This window comes from Taudactylus pleione, unplaced genomic scaffold (genome assembly GCF_031769625.1).
Source record: "Taudactylus pleione unplaced genomic scaffold, aTauple2 ptg000085l, whole genome shotgun sequence".
Classification (NCBI taxonomy): Eukaryota; Metazoa; Chordata; class Amphibia; order Anura; family Myobatrachidae; genus Taudactylus; species Taudactylus pleione.
In genome coordinates, this window is record NW_028284487.1 from 7634531 (window position 1) to 7655000 (window position 20470).

The 20470-nt window shown below is 41.1% G+C and overlaps 1 protein-coding gene across 3 annotated transcripts in view; it reads right to left on the minus strand.

The window, feature by feature from the left end:
• Positions 1–1521: 1521 nt before the first annotated feature.
• FIBP (FGF1 intracellular binding protein) overlaps positions 1522–20470 on the minus strand; it is a 43146-nt gene continuing 24197 nt past the window's right edge. For all 3 annotated transcript variants that reach the window (XM_088468356.1, XM_088468355.1, XM_088468357.1), the window contains exons 3-11: positions 19506–19704; positions 16656–16782; positions 16426–16526; positions 15573–15706; positions 11906–12011; positions 7678–7741; positions 6436–6522; positions 4831–4928; positions 1522–1826 (exon numbers count right to left, since the gene is read on the minus strand). In XM_088468356.1, the coding sequence (XP_088324482.1) occupies positions 1757–1826; positions 4831–4928; positions 6436–6522; positions 7678–7741; positions 11906–12011; positions 15573–15706; positions 16426–16526; positions 16656–16782; positions 19506–19704 (986 nt within the window). In that variant the 3' untranslated portion in view covers positions 1522–1756. The remainder of the gene's footprint in view (positions 1827–4830; positions 4929–6435; positions 6523–7677; positions 7742–11905; positions 12012–15572; positions 15707–16425; positions 16527–16655; positions 16783–19505; positions 19705–20470) is intronic.

The window sequence follows — 20470 nt, forward strand, 5'->3', positions numbered from 1 at the left end:
TAGTTGTGTAACAAATGAAGAAATACAGTTTGAAAACTTATTAAAATATATTGGTCTCACTGTCCATTTTTTTTATATGTTGTAATATTGTTTTGAATTAAACATTTTAATATAATGTGATAAAATATTCCCTATTACTAATGTGTGCACAATCGCAGGATAATGGGGGGCATAATTTCAGCAGTATAGCAATATACGTTAATGACACACCACAAGTGTCTCGAAGGTTGAACATTTCTCATAATTACAAAATTGTAGTTTGATATGTGTTGCTAAAGCATGAATATAGGGGTAAAGTAATGTGGTTAAGATTAGCAGTCTATTAACAAATATTAGTATATCTTATAGTCTCGCAAGTATTTAATCTTAGATCTTATTAATGTGGATCAAGGAATTAACACACAGGGGGTACATTTACTAATGTGCAGGTTTTTAGAAGTGGAGATGTTGCCCATAGCAACCAATCAGATTTTAGCTATTATCTTCTAGAAGGTGCTAGATAAATGTTAAGTAGAATCTGAATGGTTGCTATGGGCAACATCTCCACTAAAAACCTGCACTTTAGTAAATATACCCCACATGGAGGTTACTCAGATTTCATCCGGTGTATTTAAACCTTTAGCCGTATTATAAATCTATTAGGTGTGTGTGTGCACTTTCCCATGAATATATAATCTGCTTGTTGGCCGTATCAACTTTAGTATCCTATTTCTGCAGATTATATATTTATGGGAATGTGCTCTGGGACATTGTTGTGTAATTCATTTTCATATATGTCATAGTGATACACTGTACCTCAGCACGCACACCTAAGGTAGAAATACACCAGATGAAATCTGAGTAATCTCTATGTGTATTCATTTTTAATATTTCTCTGGCATTCAATTTTCAAGTAACTCAATAAAAGTTATATGTTATATTATTCTCTATAGTGTGCCAGGCAAAAAGACAATCCGCTTTCTCCTCCTTCCTCTTTATATTAGATCCAAAGACCTGCATCTAGTTTTAGGTAATTCAAGAGGGAGTCATTCAGACCCATTCACGAGCAAAGGACAAGCGCAAAACGGGTCGATGTTCCCCCACTGCGCATGCGCACGACGGAGGGAGCTCACTAGTGATGTCAGTGGGAGTGATTTTGGCTCTGATAGAGCCAAAATCACTCCTGGGCTTGCGGGAGCGAGACCCTACCGCAGGGTCTCCGTCGCAAGCCCGATGGTCGCGATGGTCAAGACCATCGCGACCATCATCATGGACGCTCGCATATGCTGTGGGGGGGTCACCCACAACTATACGAGCGTCCAAGAGGACGCTCCATTTTCAGGGAGGAGGGCCCTGATTCAGAGCGAGCGCTCTGGTCAGAGCGTTCAGCTCTGAATCAGGCCCAGAGTTCCAGAGGTAAGCAGCTGTGATATGACAATGACAGTAGAAAGAATGCAGTTTGCATTGGAATGATGAAGACATATTGGGACTAAATGAAGACAAATATGTCTAAAGGACATTCTTTAAATATACAACAAAAAATAGTTTTAAAAACTTTTATTTATGAAAAAAGGTGCAGGATTGATATACATTACATATTTACATATATACATAATCAACTACAAAAATAAGTGGGGACACGATTGACATATCCTTCTAAATGTCTTCATTTCTATTTTTCAAGGACAGGACACTTGAAGGAGAAAAGCAGCCTGGTAGTGACTGATTCACCTGATTTTGAACAGCCTTATGGTCATGCATTAAATCAGAGTAGCAATCAATTGTGATACATTTTCATTAGACAGCTCCGTAAGGTGCCCATGTACCTCTCCCAGAGAGACAGCTGCCTGCAAAAGAGAAAAGCAGAATAAACAAAACATTGGCAGCAGAAAAGGGCGTAAAAACAGAGTTAGTGGAATTCAATACAGCAACCAATATGGTGGTCACACTGTAAAGCAGCGCAAGTTTACTAACTCCACCTATTGTTCTTTATATTCACATCACTCAGTTCATAAATTGCAAATCATTATTTATTACTATTTATCTCTTAGGGCCGTATTCAATTAGCGGCGAAACGGAAGTTTTTCGCCAAAAAAAGGGCTACATTTTCACCAAAAAAACAGCCGAAAACGGCAACAGGCAAAAAAAAAACTGGAGAAAAGTGCTCTCCATCCCAGAACAGGAGAAAAAAAAAATGCAAAATCCCTATTTTTGGCTAAAGATGTGTGGATTTGTTGCTAAACTCTTTGGACACGCCCCCCTAATGATTTTTTTTTTTTCGCCCAAAATTTTGTGCAGTAGTTTTTTGCCAAAATACGCAACTTACAATTTTTTTCCCCGGTAATTTATAATTAGGGGGGGTGTCATTTATAATTAGGGGGGCTCTGAAAGAAATCCCCACATTTTTAGCCGAAAATTGGGATTTTGCGGTTTTTTTTCGTTTGGGATGGAGAAAACTTTTCTCCAGTTTCTTTCGCCTGTTGCTGTTTTCGCCTGTTTGTTGTTGAAAATTTCACCATTTGTTGACGAAAAATGTCCGCTTTCGCCAATGGCGGAAAAAATGGCTGTTTTCACCGCATTTTGAATACAGCCCTTAGATGTAATCCTTCAACTACTTTAGTCTTGGTTGCACATACCTTCTCTCTGCTCCTACCCAGCAGCCTAGGAAGCCGCTGTACATAATGTTTCCAGACTCTGGATAACAGATTACCATAACGGTGTCTAGCCAGTCAACAGGTTCTGAATGTATACAGTCAACAAGAAAATAGTTGATAATGTTGACATTTAACATGTTGACAACAGAATGGTTAAGCTTAGGTTTAGGCTAACATATGCAAAAAAACTGTATGTAGATATTCTGGTGTCGACATATTACATGGACATTCTTCCAATAAAGTGCATGTGCAGAGAAAATGTATCATCACAAGTTACCTTATATTATATGTGGCGATTTGTGTTTTCTGGACCTATATTTAAGGACTATATATGTAATTCACATCAGCGCCATTGTGATACATTTTCTCTGCAACATTCAGAACCTGTTGGTATTCGGAATGTTGACCTTTCATACTACACCCACCATAATTGCTGTAGGGAAGCTGAACTGGTAACTTTATATATTGTCTTAGATATTTTATAATAAAGTTCTAATGGTTGTGTCTGTACATAGATTTTTTTGGGAGAAATGTACTACTTGGGACTGTATATGATCTATGGAGGCTCATTTTTTTTCTGAATTTTTGTTTGTCTGTTCGTTCCGGCATCACACAAAAGCTATGGGCTGAATTTGGATATTGTTTTCAATATTGTGCAGATTAGTCACCTAGAAATAACTGAGCTATGTATTACCTCAATGTGACATCAGGGAGAAGAGCAATAAAGGAAAAACAAGACACACGACACTCTGAGAATGTAGTGTGCAGGCTCCTCAAGCCAAAATGATTAAATGTATATTAATATAATTTTTTTTGGACAAATATACTTTTAGGGACTGAACTATCGAGACAAAAAATTTTTTGAATCGAAATTGTACAGGCTCCTTAAGTCCAAAATGATTTTAGGTTTATAAATATATATATTTGCACACCACAAACAGTTATATATGTATGCATATATAAATACATAGATATATTTATGTCAATATCTATTTCGCAGGAAAATCCAACTATATATTAAGCACTAATTCGGCAGCTTATCTTGACTCAAGAAGTTGTAGTATACATGGCAATCCAGTAGATGGCACACCCAGACAAATACTACATATCAGAGTCGCTGCTCATGTTACTTGCAACCTTTAAGTGTTAATGTAGGTTAAGTTGCAACGGATTTGGGATCTACAAGATAGTGCAGCTGGACTTCCAGCGCACAGCATTGCACTGAAAGTTGGTGTTCTGATCAGGCTTCTGCGGAACTTGACTCCTGCCCAAGTTATGCCACAGAATCCGACAAAGTCACTGCTCTACAAAGGAACCTAACTGAGGCACAGATGCTAACGGGATCTGCCACAGGTAAGACTGTATTTATATCCCTTATCCCCAACAATTTTCCTTTTCAATTCAAGCGCCTGCAGTTTCCTGTAAGTGCCTGCTTCGCTATGACGATCAACAAGTCGCAGGGACAAACACTCAGGGCTGCAGGCATAGATCTCAGGACCAGCTGCTTCTCCCATGGGCAGCCTTACGTGGCTTGCTCACGAGTTAGTAGCCCCAAGCAAATTTTTGTGTTAATCCCTGAAGGGAAAACTGCAAATATTGTTTACAAAGACATTTTGTGATCATTGTCTACATTATAAAATACACATCACATATTAGATGCCACTACTGTCTTTGTAAAATTAGTTCCGCTGAGCAATGACAGACATCCACGTAAGCGAAGCTGCGGGCAAATTCTACCGTAGTTCAAAAATAAAGCAGCAGAAAAACAAACACTGACTTGCAAATCATTTATGATCTTCAAATAGTGTCTGTGGAACAAAAGTAATAACGTTGAGATCTTTAAGTCATTTGTATATATTACTGAAGTCAGAGGCTGGGATTGCTGGCACATATTAAAGCTTTTCAGTGTATTTTGGTGCTGCCTATGGTGCTCACAATACATTAAGCACTGTTTATTTTGTACAATAAAGAGGAGAGGGAATCATTATCGGACTGGCAGGACATAAAGAGCAGAAAGAAGATGAGGAACAATAGAAAATAATAGACTTCTGTAAAATAAGAGGCAGGAAAGTCGTGGCTAAAATATTAGGAAGGAAAAATACAAATTAGAAATGAAAACTGAGGGTGGAGAGCTCAGGGACTTCGGAAAGAACAGGATGTGATGGAGTGACAGCAACGAGACCAATAAAACACTCACTTGAAGGCATCAAGGGCACGAGCAGATGCTGTGTACTGAGTGAGAAACAGTTGGACATCCGAGAAAGACCAGTTAGCAGCTTTACAGGGCTCTATAAACTGTACAAAGGCAAAGGGAGAAAACAGGGTCTGGTTCTTATTACATCATTCCATCATTAAATGTGTGCTTACTTGCTGATATTTTATTAGTATCCTTCTATCATAATAAGGCTAATTGGAGCCTCTTAAAGAGTGCAGTAAATAGATCAGTTTTTTTTCATTAATAACATACAATAATAATATCAATTTAGAATTAACATAAAAGATATATTAAACATACAAGTATACTCCAGAAAAAAATAGACAAATTGGGAGTATAATGGTTAATACTCCAAGCTATTATATAAGGCAATATTTGGTGACTTTTGAAAAGTTTTACACCAATACTGACACTAAATGAAGGAGTATGGCTATGGAAGGAAGTCTGCACAACACACTACTCTTGTTCAGTAAGGTGGGTGTAGGTTTTATGTATCCCTGATGTCTACCCTGGACTCCTGGCACTGGAAATGATAGGCCGCATTCCTATTTGCAAGTCATGTGCCCCCCATGTAGGTCATTTCCCTATCTCCATAATGGCTGTCAGATCTTTCTAAACCTCTTCACTGAATATACTTCTAAGGTGAACGCTGGTCAATCCGATTTACGTTAATGGGATATTCCTCATGCATATTTGTAGATTTAGAGTTATACAGTGATAATGCTATATGTGTGACCAACACAGGCACCTTATACAGCAGCAGTTCTTCTTATCAATACAGAGAAACTATGCATCCCCCTGCCCATTTAGTGAGTTGCTACATTTAGGTTTTCGTGTAACTACTGTAATGTACTAATTAAATAGATTAGGCCACCATTAAATAACACTTCACACCCCTCAATGGCAATAGATCCCCCTCCCCCATGGTCATAAATCCTGATAGCTGTACCCACACCCCCTTAGGTATAAAATAATCCCGTTTTCTAACCCTCTCACCCCTGTAAAAAGACCCTGATTTTTTTGCACCCCCTTCTTCTCCCCTGTGACTCATGTCATTATTTTATTACTAATATATTACCCACTCTCCAGCGTTATATTACTTTATTTTTCCCCTCCACCAACCCCACTGATAGCAGACCCCCCCCTTCACCACATGCGGAGCACTGATGAACTGTCGTCCCATTTTATCTCTGCACTAAGTTCTCCTCCTTGTACTGTGATCCTCGGCGCATGCGCTGCAGAATGCTGTTCACATTCGTCATTCCAGCATGGATGTCGGCGGTCACAGACCGCTGCATCACTGCATGGGGAGGGGGGTCTGTAGAGTCAGAGGAGACCGGATCTCCTCTACAAAAGCCGGAGCACACAGTGAGGCGGCGCAGTCACGTGCTGCGACCATGCCAGTTAAGTGGTTAATGAATCCCAAAGCTGATGTGCAGACATATACTAGTTAGGAAACCTGCATCTTTTTCCCCTATATGAATGGACTGTATTCTAAAGTTACAAAACAAATTATTTATTTTCTGGTTAAATACAGTAATCATTCACACATATACATAGCTCCCCACATAAAACATAGCACAATACCTTTTCCACAAGGTCAATGAAGAAATCTCTAACGTCTTTATTATGAGTAAGGCTGGTCCCAATATTTACCAAAGCCCTAGAGAGTGTCTAAAGAAAAAAAAAAGATAGTTAAAAGAGGAAGGTTCTCACTGTGTAATCCTGTTATACAATAATGGTGTGTGTCATAATGTTGCTGATACTAGCGTTGTTTAAGCATGCCAAAGCGTAATAGTGGGTGTTATTGTTAGTATACAAAAGATAGAGCATAAACCCACCCCAAATGTTAGCCAAACTTACTACAGCTATATGATCCTTACAGCAAAGTCAGTCTTTGTTTGCAAAAGAGTTCTAAAAGTTTATTATAGCCAGTGGGGTCTCCTATCTCACAGACAGAGTAGAAGAAACCTCACATAAACATACATACCAAACATACATTCTGATTGACAAACTGTAAGAGTAAGAAACTCCAAAATGGAAGTTGCCAACAAAAAATTAGTTACAATTGAGTGATCTCAGATTGGACAAACATGAGGCTTTATAGTAGGGAAAGCTACATTCTGATCGACAGAAATTAAGATTAACACAAAGGTCAATCTTATTAGTCACGATCATCTCGCACTTTATGGCAGCCTGGATTCGCTGAACTTTGCTCACAGCCCCATAGGGCTGCGGGCAAAATCCTGTGAATTCAGGCTCAGAGCGGGCGACGAAGGGTGCGAGGTGCCGGTCCGTTGCCGGTGTTTTAAGGGCGTTGCAACGGCAACTCGCACATAACAGGATTGACCCCAAAGAAACTCCTAAATGGGAGCTGTCCTCAAACAATAATCAGTTACATAAAGGTTAATTGGTGTGCCTCTGAGAAACCCCCTTTGTACAGACCATAAACAAAATAGGAGCAAACATACTATTTATATGTGTGAAGAAGAAGAGGTTCTGCATCAGTGGTTCCCCCTTACTATTCGCTCAGCACACAGACCAAGGACACAGAATAGAGTGCTCCCTACCTGCTACCTAATGAAGGCACATTCACTAAAAATACAACAGCTGTTCCCATGAAGCAATCCCTCTTTTTGCTCACTGTTATATTTCTACAAACAGCAGGAGGCGTCTCATCTATTGAAAAAGGGGTACTGGCATTTCATAAAAAATGGGGCACATATATCGAAAGTTTACCATCCCAAACACAGAGAAATATTTGGAAAGTGTTTGAGAATACAGAATGAAAAAGAGGAGTCTCATCATATAGGATGGAATCTTTCTTACCTTAAAATTTGCCTCCATTTCATGGAACACCCCAATTTTTCCTCTGAGTGATGTACACACTAAACTAAAAGAAGAACACTTGTATAAATGGTCTGTGCCAGCACCAGGTGGCAATCATACCTGCAGTCCCATGTTAACTAACTGTTGCCAACAGATCTGCAGCCCTATTTCACATTACCCAAAGCAGACACACACAGACTAAAGCCGGGTACACAATGTGTGTACCCAGCGACAAAAGATGTGACGGCACAATATATAGGGCGGTCTGTACACACTGCACGATCTGGTGTAGGACCGCCTGATGTCGTTCCCCCCGCTGCATCCAGAAACATGGTGGATGGTGGCCTCACGATCCTTTTGACTTTTTGGGTTTTAAGCAGGAGGTGTCAGAAACACGAACGACGTGTGGTAGCGCGCAATAGTGTGTACACACTGGATGATGTGGACGGTTTGTTGTTCCGTTTAGTCGGAAATTGGCAAATCGTGTAATATGTACCCAGCTTAACACTTCCATCTTATGTTCCCGAGACTCAGTCAGGCAGAATGGAAACATCTGCGAGAAAAATTGGATTGCTTACTACTGAACAGGCAAGGTTACTTGTTTGGGTTACTGATTTAGGTTTACATAGTGCACATACATGCATGGTTACCCAGCACTGCCTTGAACACTTAACAGTGTCATTAGGACGCTGCAAACAGTGGGCAGAGCTCCCGACTGGATAGATGCACTTTGAAAAAATTGCAATCAGGTGGCGCATAAGCCTGATTTAATCTACAACAGGGGTATTCAACATGTGATTCCCCCAGCCGTAATGCTATTAGCATTGTCTAATACAGTGGTTCTCAAACTCGGTCCTCAGGACCCCACACAGTTAACTTTTTCCAGGTCACCCAACAGGTGCGCAGGTGTATTTATTACTCACGGACACGTTTTAAAAGATCCACAGGTGAAGCTGTTTCATTAGTAATTATGTGAGGAGACCTGCAAAACATGCACTGTTTGGGGTCCTGAGGACCAAGTTTGAGAACCTGTGGTCTAATAGAATTACTGTGGCAGGGCATGCTGTGATTAGCAGTTCCACAGCAGCTGGAGGACTACATTCAAAGAAAACCTGCCAGGTCCTTTTTAAGCAAAAAGTGGTATTTTTGAAAGGCTGTTTTAGATTTTTTAAACATCAAAGTTTATTTATAAGGCACCTCAGATATAGCAATACAGATATGATCTACAGGGAATCCGCTTGAGCAGAGCAAATAGTTCATGATGCAATTAATGACCAAACCACAAGTCATACAGACAGGATGCGCATAATGACATACATGACAATTACACCTGTGCAAAATAAAAAGGAACGGATGCAAGTTTGACCAAAGTAGGCCGAATAATGTTGTGATCACGCTGTGGAGTTACCTTCTCTCTCATGGGGTGGGTGGACTAGCTCATGGGGTTATATTAAGTAATAATGGGTGGGTAAAGATTTTATAGACCCCAGAAACAATGAAGTTATAATCTCCTGTATAGAATACCAAATAAACCACACAGTAGTAGAATGTAAAACACTAGTTTTACACAGAGAACTTTCAGATGGTTGGAGTTAAGGGTTCCTCCTGTACTATAAGACTCACAACTGCATCAGTCCCTCAGTCGGACTTCTTTGATGAATTATTATTATTATCATAGTTTATTTACATAGTGCCACCAATTAGGCAGCGCTGTACAGAAAATATTTGCCATTCATGTCAGTCCTGCCCAGTTACAGCATTCAGTCTAAATTTCCCAATACACAAACATACACGGACAAGTACCCACTAGGGTACATTTAAGTCAACAACCAATTATCCTACCAATATGTTTTTTTGGAGTGTGGAAGAAATCTGGAGTTACTTTGCAAACAAAGGGAGAACATACAAACTCCACATTGATTGGGCCCTGATCAGGAACTGAACTCATGACCCCAGTGTTGTGAGACAGCAATGCCACCGTGCTGCGCCACAGATTTTGAAAGATTATAATTGTTTTCTTCATTTTTTGCCTCTAGTCATTACTTGAGGGTTACAAACACAATATCGTATAGGATACTTCCAAAAAAAATCTACCTCTACCTCAACTGTTGTATTAGTAGTGGGCAGCACAGGGGCAGGGAGATTAGAATTTCTGTAACACAGCACTGAGGTTATAGTTTTAATTTCAACCAGGGCACCATCTGTGTGGAGTTTGTATTTTTCGCCCTGTGTTTGCGTGGGTTTCCGCTGGGTATCCTGTCACAATTAAAAGACATACTGGTATGTTAACTGACCTCTGATTGTGTCCATGTGGTGGAGAATATAGATTGCTCCACTGTGGCAGGGACTGATGAGAATGACTAAATATAAATGCAGCAGAATGTGTGTGTGCACCATATAGATAACTGGTAATAAATAAACAGTAACAACTAAAGCCACTGGATTATCTCCTCGGACACAGGATTTAAGAACTCACTCCTGCTAATCTTCAATCCCCTCAAGATCTGATTATTACAAATGAACAGAAGAGGCTGTCTTCTTTGAGCTAATCAGCAGCATTTGTGCTTTTATAGATATAGGAAAGATTCCTGGACTGCACACCGTGAATATATATAATGGGAGGTGCTACCTGATGAGACTAATTACAGGCACAGAAACAGACAGACCTCAGGTGCACAACTCCAAATTACTGATAATATAAATGCAGTAGCATTTTGCAATCAATAGAGGTTTTTAGCATAATCATGGCCAAGAGGTTACCTGGATATGGTGGCTAGGCCCATAACCTTGGCCATGATTATGCTAAAAACCTCCATTGGATTGCAAAATGTTATTGCATTTATATATTATCAGTAATTTGGAGTTGTGCACCTGAGATCTGTCTGTTTCTGTGCCTGCTTTTATAAATACCATGCTCTATCAGAGGATAATCACTGGTGTTACTTGTTTTAGAGTCTACAACATTATCAGTACCAGGGCACACTGGTGAATCCTTCAACTGTGTAGAAAAACCCACAGTCCAAATAATCAAGAAATATTGACAGGGCAAAACAAACAATTTTTAGGGGAGAATTCAATTAACAGCTTAATTGATCCCACGGGGGCTATTCAATTAGCCCCACTTAATAGGGATTTGTTATCAGGTCTCTTGCGACCAGAAAAGAAATCCCCGATTAGTGTGCTGTTATCGGGGGATAACAGCCACTTAACGCCAGAAACCGCAAGACTGCACATGAATCAATGAGTAACTAAGTACACATGCATGTACCTATATTTAGGCTACAACCACATTTCTGTTCAGGTTTGCTGGTCACATTGAAGTATGAAAATGCAATCATCTTTTTCACATTCAGATCCACTCCTATATGGGCAAACAATGTGTATGTAGCCTTAATTGCTCTATATTAGGGATGTGCAGGCTCAGTTCTACTCGGTTCCGTTCGGTTCTTTTTACCGAATCTTATTGGCTATCCAAAACTCGTGACAGCTGAAACCCAATAAGATCCGGTAAAAAGAACCGAACGGAACCGAGTAGAACCGAGCCTGCACATCCCTATTCTATATAAACTAAAATAAGACACAGAAAAAATGAGAGAGAGACAGAGAGAGAGAGAACCATCCCTGTTCCTGTTCACCCAGATCTGCCACGGAACCAATGATGTCAGACTAGAAGCCACCAGATAATGACCATTCTACTTTTATGATCAGTGATACCCCTTTTACACCGGAGCTAAAACCCGGGTTATTGCAGGGTTAACCCGGGCAAATCCCTGGTGTAAAAGGGGAGAGGGATGGATCACTGGGTCGAGTGACCCGGCAATCCAACCCAGGTAAATAGCAGGGTTTAACACGGGCATAGCCCGTGAAACCCTGCTGTGAGAGCAGCGCACTCCGGGTCACGATGACCTGGAGTGCGCTGCAAGCCGGCCGATTGGCCCGGCTTCTGTGGCGCATGGAGATGACGTCATCTCCAAGCGACCACTTTCACGTTGGGTAAGCCGGGTCTATGCAGACCCGACTCCGGTGTGCGCAGCGCCGACTCGCACAGGCTAAATTCCGGGTCTGATCCGGATAGGAACTCTGTTCCAACTCTGGGTCAGACCCGGAATTTTGGTGGAAAAGGAGTATTACATAGAAAACTGAAACCTGTACGTCTATACTATCTTCATCCTTCTATGTCAGTCTAGCCTAACTTTGAGGCATTACGTTTATTTTCCTAATTTCTCACCTCTTATGTTGATCCAGGAGGTCTTTATCAGTTATCAAGATCTTCAGGTCCTTCAGATCCTGGAGAAATTCCTTATCCAAATCCATATCCATGTCTTCTGCTACATCTGTATGAATAAGAAAAAAAAATCAATTTGCATAAAATATTCCTTAAATCAGAATTGTGACAGGGGATGACGCTCTATCATCAGTAGAACATTTATACAAACACAAACATTTGCTCTGCCATTAAACAATACAAAAATATTAAACCAGCTACAGCTCACCACAATCTTCACCTATACACAAGCTGAGCTGCAGCTGGTTGGCAGCAGTGTTCTCTGTACAAGCACCAGCAATGACACTGTGCTCTTAAAGGCTGATCATGAACTCTTCCAAGATTCATTTTGAATTTTAGTAATGGAAAAAGTGTTTTGTGTGTATAAGTAACTAGTCAAAGAATATAATAAGATGCATAGTGCAGCTTTTTTATTGTTTAAAAGTAAATTGCACTTATACCAGGCAAAACAGTAATGAGCACAAGAGCGATCACTATCAGCATAGTATGAATAAACCATGTTAGTCAGGCCCAATGTTCCTATTAAGTGTTATGCAGAGCTAACACCCATCAGCCATAATATTACAAACTCTTGTGCACCAAAACAGCTCTGATCCGTTGAGGCATGGACTCCACAAGACCTCTGAAGGTGTCCTGTGGTATCTGGCACCAAGACGTTAGCAGCAGTCCTGTAAAGCTGGGTACACACTGATAGATATATTGGACGTTCCACTGTGCAGCAGAGATATCTTTAGTGCATCGGCGGTGTGTGCACCCGATATGTCTGAACAACGGCGTTCAAACAATATCGGATCAGCACTGTAAATGGAGGAAATAACTTGAAGATATAAAGGTCATCTGCTGGTGTGTATGGGCGACCCGCCGATCGCCTGTACGCATGCTGCAGGGACCCGCTGATTAGTGACAGTTCAACTGGGCAGGCAAATTTAAATGCTCGTCCAGTTGTGACGTCAAGCCTGGCACATAGGGCAGACGATTGGTAAGTGTGCATGCACTTACCAAAAGTCAGATAGGTCGGCGGAACCATTAACCTAGTGTCTACCCAGCGTAAGGTGCATGGTGGGGCCTCCATGGCTCAGGCTTGTTTTTCTAGCACTTCCCACATATGCTCTATCAGACTGAGACCTGGGAAATTTAGAGGCCAAGTCAACACCTTGATCTCTTTGTCATGTTCCTCACACCATTCCTGAACAATTTTTAAAGTTTGTCAGGGCACATTATCCTGCTGAAAGAGGCCACTGCCATCAGGGAGTACTGTTGCCATGCAGCTGTGTATTTGATCTGCAACAATGTTTAAGTAGTTTGTACGTGTCAAAGTAACATCCACATGAATGGCAGGGCCCAGGAATTCCCAGCAGAACATTGCCCAGAGCATCACACTGCTTCCCGTCTTCCTATAGTGCATTCTGGTGATATCTCTTCCCCAGGTAAACGACGCACATGTACCAGGCCATCCATATGATGTAAAAGACAACATGGTTTAACAAACCAGGCCTCCTCCTTCCATTGCACTATGGTCAAGTTCTGATGGTTTTGTGCTCATTGTAGGCGCCTTCGGTGGTGGACAGGGGTATCATGGGCACTCTGACTGGTCTGTGGCTACGCAGCGCCATTAGCAGCAAGCTATGATGCACTGTATGTTCTGACACCTTACGATCATAGCCAGTATTATAATTTTTCTGCAATTTGTGCTACAGTAGCACTTCTGTGGGATTGGACCAGATGAGCTAGCCATCTCTTCCCATGAGCATCAATGAGCCATGACGTCGCCGGTTCACCGGTTGCCTTCATTGGACCACTTTGGGTAAGTACTAACCACTGTATACCGGGAACACCCCACAAGACCTGCCGTTTTGGAGATGCTCTGATCCAGTCATCTAGCCATCACAATTTGGCCCTTGTTAAAATTGCTCAGATCCTTACACTTGTCCATATTTTCTGCTTCCAACACACCAACTGCAAGAACGGACTGTTCACTTGCTGCCTAATATATCCCAGCCCTTCACAGGTATCACTGTAATAAGTTACTTAGAGGTCTATTTATCTAGCAGTGAAAAGTGTGGAGAAGTAAACCAGTGGAGAAGTTGCCCATAGCAACCATTCAGCTCCTAACCATTATTTTGACTTTACTTGATAAATGTCAGTTGAAAGATGATTGGTTGCTATGGGCAACTTCTCCACTGATCCGCTTCTCCACACTTTTCACTGCTTGATAAATAGACCCCTTAATTTATTCACTTCGCCTGTCAGTGTTGTTAATGTTATGGCTAATGGGTGTATGTGCCTTATTATTTTCTTTATCTATCACTCTCCATAAGGAGGTGCATCTAGATGTTTTTACATGTAAGCTAGGCATCTTCTATCACTACATGCTGGGCGATCACCCCTTCCAGACTAGGAAAATTACTGTTACTAAAAGGGTGTCTATCCAACAATGTTCTTCTTAAGGAAGCTCTGCGTGATGACTTTAAAACCTTGTACTGTATTGGCCAAAACCGCACACCAAGAGGTTCATGTCCATCAATTTTTATACATAAGACACCATAGTTTGCATGTGAACCCAAATATACAGTAGTTTACAAAAGTATTTAATCCCCTAAAAAAAATTAATAGATTTGCCTGTGCTACAAATGACAGTTACATATATTATTCCAGACAGTATATTTATTGCCAACTAATAGGCTCTTAGGGAGCGATTCAATTAATTGTACCCATCGAAGCTCCCGTTTAAACTGCACGGGAGCCATTCAATTGTATGCGAGACCAACCCCTTTCCTGACCAACAATGCATGTGATTAGCCGCGTTAAACAGCTTCTGCAATGCTAGGTGACAGGGCAGTTACGTGCTGTGACTTCCCTGTCACCTAGCATGGCAGAAGCCCTACTTTATGCAGAGGGTGCAAGCAGAAACTAGCGATGAGTGCACCCTTGCGGCTGGTCACGCAAAACAAATAGCTCCTGTGCAGTTTAAACGAGAGGTATAAACAATTGAATCACCCCCTTAAAGTACATTTTCAAACTCATTCATTATTTGTCTACAGATTTAGAAAAAAAAAAAAAAAAAAAAAAAAGGAAAAAATAAAATGAAAAATGTTGCTTGCATAAGTATTCACCCCGGTAGCCTAGTACTTTGTAAAACCACCTTTTTCTACAATAACAATTTTCAAGTCTGTTGGGGATATTTTCCCCCAAGTTTGTATACTGAACCTCACGCAACAAACCTTGTGCCCCAGGTGACAGAGGGGGAGGGGGCGTCAGCATATGTAGTTGCAACTGCCACTGCTGCAATGCCAAATCAGGGAGGGCAGGGAGGGGGTGGGTTCAGCACAGTTATCTCTTCACCAGGGGCCATGCACAACAGCAATAGGCTGTACCGCCCCTGTCTCCCCTGCCTGAATGTGCATGATCCCGTCACCTCCTCACTGACAGCAGCAGCCAAGGCGGAACCTACCTGACAGGCAGCTGCTTCCTGGGCACTGCTGTGTGGCTGCAACAGGAGACGAACAGACTCAGCAGATGAGATCTCCAACAGGTAAGTTAGGGTAAGGGGGGGGGGGGGGCGACTGTCAGTACTTTAGCTGCTGTACATATACATGACCCACTTACGCACCCACTGCTCCCAGTGTCCAGTTCTGGATAAGATGCTCGGCACAGGAGGCAAAGTCCTCAAATGTGAGGTACTGGAGTTTCCGCTTGCCCGTTTCAAAGCGACTGTTTGCGAAAAAAACTATGGCCGCATAATCTCTAGGAAACAAAAAAAAACAATACACTTACAAAAATGTGAAATAGCAAATGTAGTAATGGAAAACAGTGTAATAAAACTTACATATGCTTGCTCAAACAAAGAGGAATGGTAAAAGTGTGTTCTCTTGCACCCCCAGGCAGAACATAGCCAGACCAGGGCATAATGCTCCATATGTAACTGCATTTACAGCCAAAACTTTAAAGATAAAGTAGAGGTCTCGGGGCCGCCATCTACAGGCCAGGTGCATATATGACATCCCATCATTAAAAGATTTTTCATTATTTGTACTGTAGAATATATAGAACCAAGCTACAACATTCTATCACATAAAGGGAAAGATGTATTAGACATTCTGCAGGTGGTGAAGTTGCCCAATGCCCATAGCAACCAATCATCTTATAGCTATCATTATATAGAATGTACTTAATAATTGCAAGCTAGTAGCTGATTGGTTGTTATAGGCAACGTCTCCACTTCACAGAAGAACAAGCATTTTGGGTTTAAAACTGTTGGTTGAACTGAATGAGAGTAGTGACAACCACAAAAGATTACAACTGCGAATCAGGAGTTATGCGATTTATAAGCACGCAATTACAATGAGCAATGTAATGCAATGGATTTTATTACTTTTCTTTAATAGGCTATGTTGGAAAATATAATTACAAGTAAAGTGGCAATCTGTGTAGAAAATACAGGTACACAAGGGTGGTGGACACACCTGGCCAGTCTGTCTGACAGCAGGAAATTCTGCTGAATGTTATCCACAAGGGCACCTCTCATTTCTTCTACTACCTTAAACACTCGCTTAAAATTATCAAACTGCAAAAAAAAAAGAAGAAATACAGAGAAGAGTCATTAAAGTATTAAATAACACAGAGAATATCCAATTAGGAGGATAGTCTATTACTGTATAAGAATGGGTAAGTGGTGCACCCTTAAACTAATTACCTGCCTCCTGCAGCTTTTCAGGGTCACCCCAGTCTTTGCACTTATGTCATCCAGATCTTTCTTAGTTCCTTTAGAGAGTTTCTTTCCAAGAACTTCCCGGACGAAAGCCTCATCAAAAGCATAGTACCTAGAGGTGTCAGTCACAGCGATACAAATATAACTATTGCTTGTCATATCCTTCTCCAATCACTCAGTAACACAATGGAGCAAGGGCTTATGTACAATCAATGTCCACATCTGCTCTGCCCAATAACATTTCTGCATCCTAAGCATTTTAATGAGCAAATTTGTACACTGCTGGCTATCTGCCTGATTATTTGTTGTACACTGTTGGCTATCTGCCTGATTATTTGTTGTACACTGTTGGCTATCTGCCTGATTATTTGTTGTACACTGTTGGCTATCTGCCTGATTATTTGTTGTACACTGTTGGCTATCTGCCTGATTATTTGTTGTACACTGTTGGCTATCTGCCTGATTATTTGTTGTACACTGTTGGCTATCTGCCTGATTATTTGTTGTACACTGTTGGCTATCTGCCTGATTATTTGTTGTACACTGTTGGCTATCTGCCTGATTATTTGTTGTACACTGTTGGCTATCTGCCTGATTATTTGTTGTACACTGTTGGCTATCTGCCTGATTATTTGTTGTACACTGTTGGCTATCTGCCTGATTATTTGTTGTACACTGTTGGCTATCTGCCTGATTATTTGTTGTACACTGTTGGCTATCTGCCTGATTATTTGTTGTACACTGTTGGCTATCTGCCTGATTATTTGTTGTACACTGTTGGCTATCTGCCTGATTATTTGTTGTACACTGTTGGCTATCTGCCTGATTATTTGTTGTACACTGTTGGCTATCTGCCTGATTATTTGTTGTACACTGTTGGCTATCTGCCTGATTATTTGTTGTACACTGTTGGCTATCTGCCTGATTATTTGTTGTACACTGTTGGCTATCTGCCTGATTATTTGTTGTACACTGTTGGCTATCTGCCTGATTATTTGTTGTACACTGTTGGCTATCTGCCTGATTATTTGTTGTACACTGTTGGCTATCTGCCTGATTATTTGTTGTACACTGTTGGCTATCTGCCTGATTATTTGTTGTACACTGTTGGCTATCTGCCTGATTATTTGTTGTACACTGTTGGCTATCTGCCTGATTATTTGTTGTACACTGTTGGCTATCTGCCTGATTATTTGTTGTACACTGTTGGCTATCTGCCTGATTATTTGTTGTACACTGTTGGCTATCTGCCTGATTATTTGTACACTGCTGGCTATCTGTCTGATTATTTGTACACTGTTGGCTATCTGCCTGATTATTTGTTGTACACTGCTGGCTATCTGCCTGATTATTTGTTGTACACTGTTGGCTATCTGCCTGATTATTTGTACACTGTTGGCTATCTGCCTGATTATTTGTACACTGTTGGCTATCTGTCTGATTATTTGTACACTGTTGGCTATCTGCCTGATTATTTGTACACTGTTGGCTATCTGCCTGATTATTTGTACAGTGCAAATATTCAATGTGATGTATCAAGGCAGGTGAGTTTTCCCATAAGTAATACAAATAACCTCTGTATGAGCCTGATTGAGACGCGGATGCAATTCCAAAAGCGGATGCATCTCGCTATTATCAGCAGACTGCGCATGGGCAGAAAAAAGCAATCACAGACTGTGCTTGCACCACGCCATGTATATGCACCTTGTATATGGACGTATACAACATATGAGAGATGGATCATTTGTACTCAGCATGGGGTGGGTGTAAGCGGCCATACTAATCATGACAGCTGCGGATGGAACGGCGGTGGTCAGTGCGCCCATCCGCAATAAGGTGGACGGTAACGCACAAGCGCGGCCAGGCACTTGCATTAGCATAAGGTGGTGAATCTGGCTGACACCGATATCGCATTTGCAGCCACTTTGTCTCCAACTCAGAATCTGGCCCTATGTGTTTGCTCTGTTTAAAGTAAAGGATTGACAGAAGTTCCTTTAGACTTGCAAGTGGCGATAGGTGCATTATATCACGTGGCATCATATTCCAGTTAACACATAGGGCAACTTAACAAAACAGCAGTTTTTGCAAGCCGGCACTTCTCTGCGGGTTTCTGGTTGAACATTGATGGCAGCACTAACATTAAGCCTAAAGCCCGGCGTGTGTTACACAATGTTAGTGCTGAAGCTGCCGAGAAGCATTGGCTTACAAAAGCTTCTGCAATATAGCCCATAGAATTTCACCAATTTGGATTTCTTTATTGAATTCATTACTTTTGTCTTTCTAAATATGAATATTTACATTTAATGGATAATTCCCAGACCGTATTGTATAGTGCATCTATGAAGAATCCAGAATCTTTGTATACCAGGGGTACAAAACAGTATTCAGTAAAGAACCCAGTTTAAGTCATGACCCATGGTTAAGTCTGAAACGTACTTTCTTTTTAATAACCCTTTTAAAATGTTATAATAATTTCAAGGTTATAACATTTCAGCTGGCTGTACACAACAGTTTTATAATAATAATAAAAAAAGTAATCGCTGAGACAAAACTATAAACGCCATGGGGGTCCCTTTGTAGAACAGGGGTAGGCAACATATGGCACTCCAGCTGCTGTGGAACTACAGATCCCAGCATGCCCTGCCACAGTTTTAGCATGCCTTAACAGCAAAACTGTGGCAGAGCATGCTGGGATGTGTATTTCCATTGCAGCAGAAGTGTCACAGGTTTCCTACCCCTGGATTAGAAGACAAGCCCCACGGCAGAGAGACCCTTTTTTTTTTTTTTTTTTAATGAAATAGACTTGTTTTCATGATATTAACTGTAATTTACTACCTCTCAATCAACATGCTCTGCTTGTACGGCGGTATCTGGAAGAGCAGCTGTTGCACCAGTTTTGGGGGGTAATGAAGGAGCCTTTCAATCATCTGAAATGTACGGTAATGGTCCATTGTGTCACTCTCCAGGACATCAGGGCCTGCTCCAGTCTGATCTAGGATCCCACTCTTCAACCGAATATTGACAGCATCACTCACTGCAGAGAGTCATAACACAGTGAAAAGTACATCATTGTAACTGTAGGATGTACAAGTGACAGCATATTTGTACTTAGGTTAAATGGGTCATTTCATGGTAACTGACATAAACAAAGTTACATAGCAAGTATATGCATGGCTATCAACAGCAAAAGCAATTGATGCAAAATTTATTTTATTTAATGAGAAAATAATAAGTCATGCTTTAAAAAACTGTATATAGGAATTACTAATTGTTTGCTGTCACTTTGTAACGTGAGTTGCCATAGAATGACCCAAATCCTCTTCTCTGAATCCATTGTGGGCCACTGTATATGCTGGTTACAGAGTGCAGACGTAGGTGCATGGACTATAAATTTACCAGCAAAAGCTCAGCCCAAGCCCCCTTCCCTATATACTGCCCAATCCCCCTTCCCTATATACTGCCCAAGCCCCCTTCCCTATATACTGCCCAATCCCCCTTCCCTATATACTGCCCAAGCCCCCTTCCCTATATACTGCTATTGGCTGTCAGAGACTTAAGTCTTTTTCTAATAAAGCCCGAAAAGACAGAACAAGGAGTACAGAACAAGATGGAATGGAGAAACACAACTGTCCTCTAAGGAGAACAACCTTAAATAGGATTACAGTGACACAACGAACAATAAACACAAACAAAGAGCATAAAGGGAGGGAGTTTATTGTCTCCCAATGGACTCAGAGAAAAAGATTTAATGTACATCCAATAGTGGGGCACAGGGTACATTGCAGACATCCCAAAGCTGT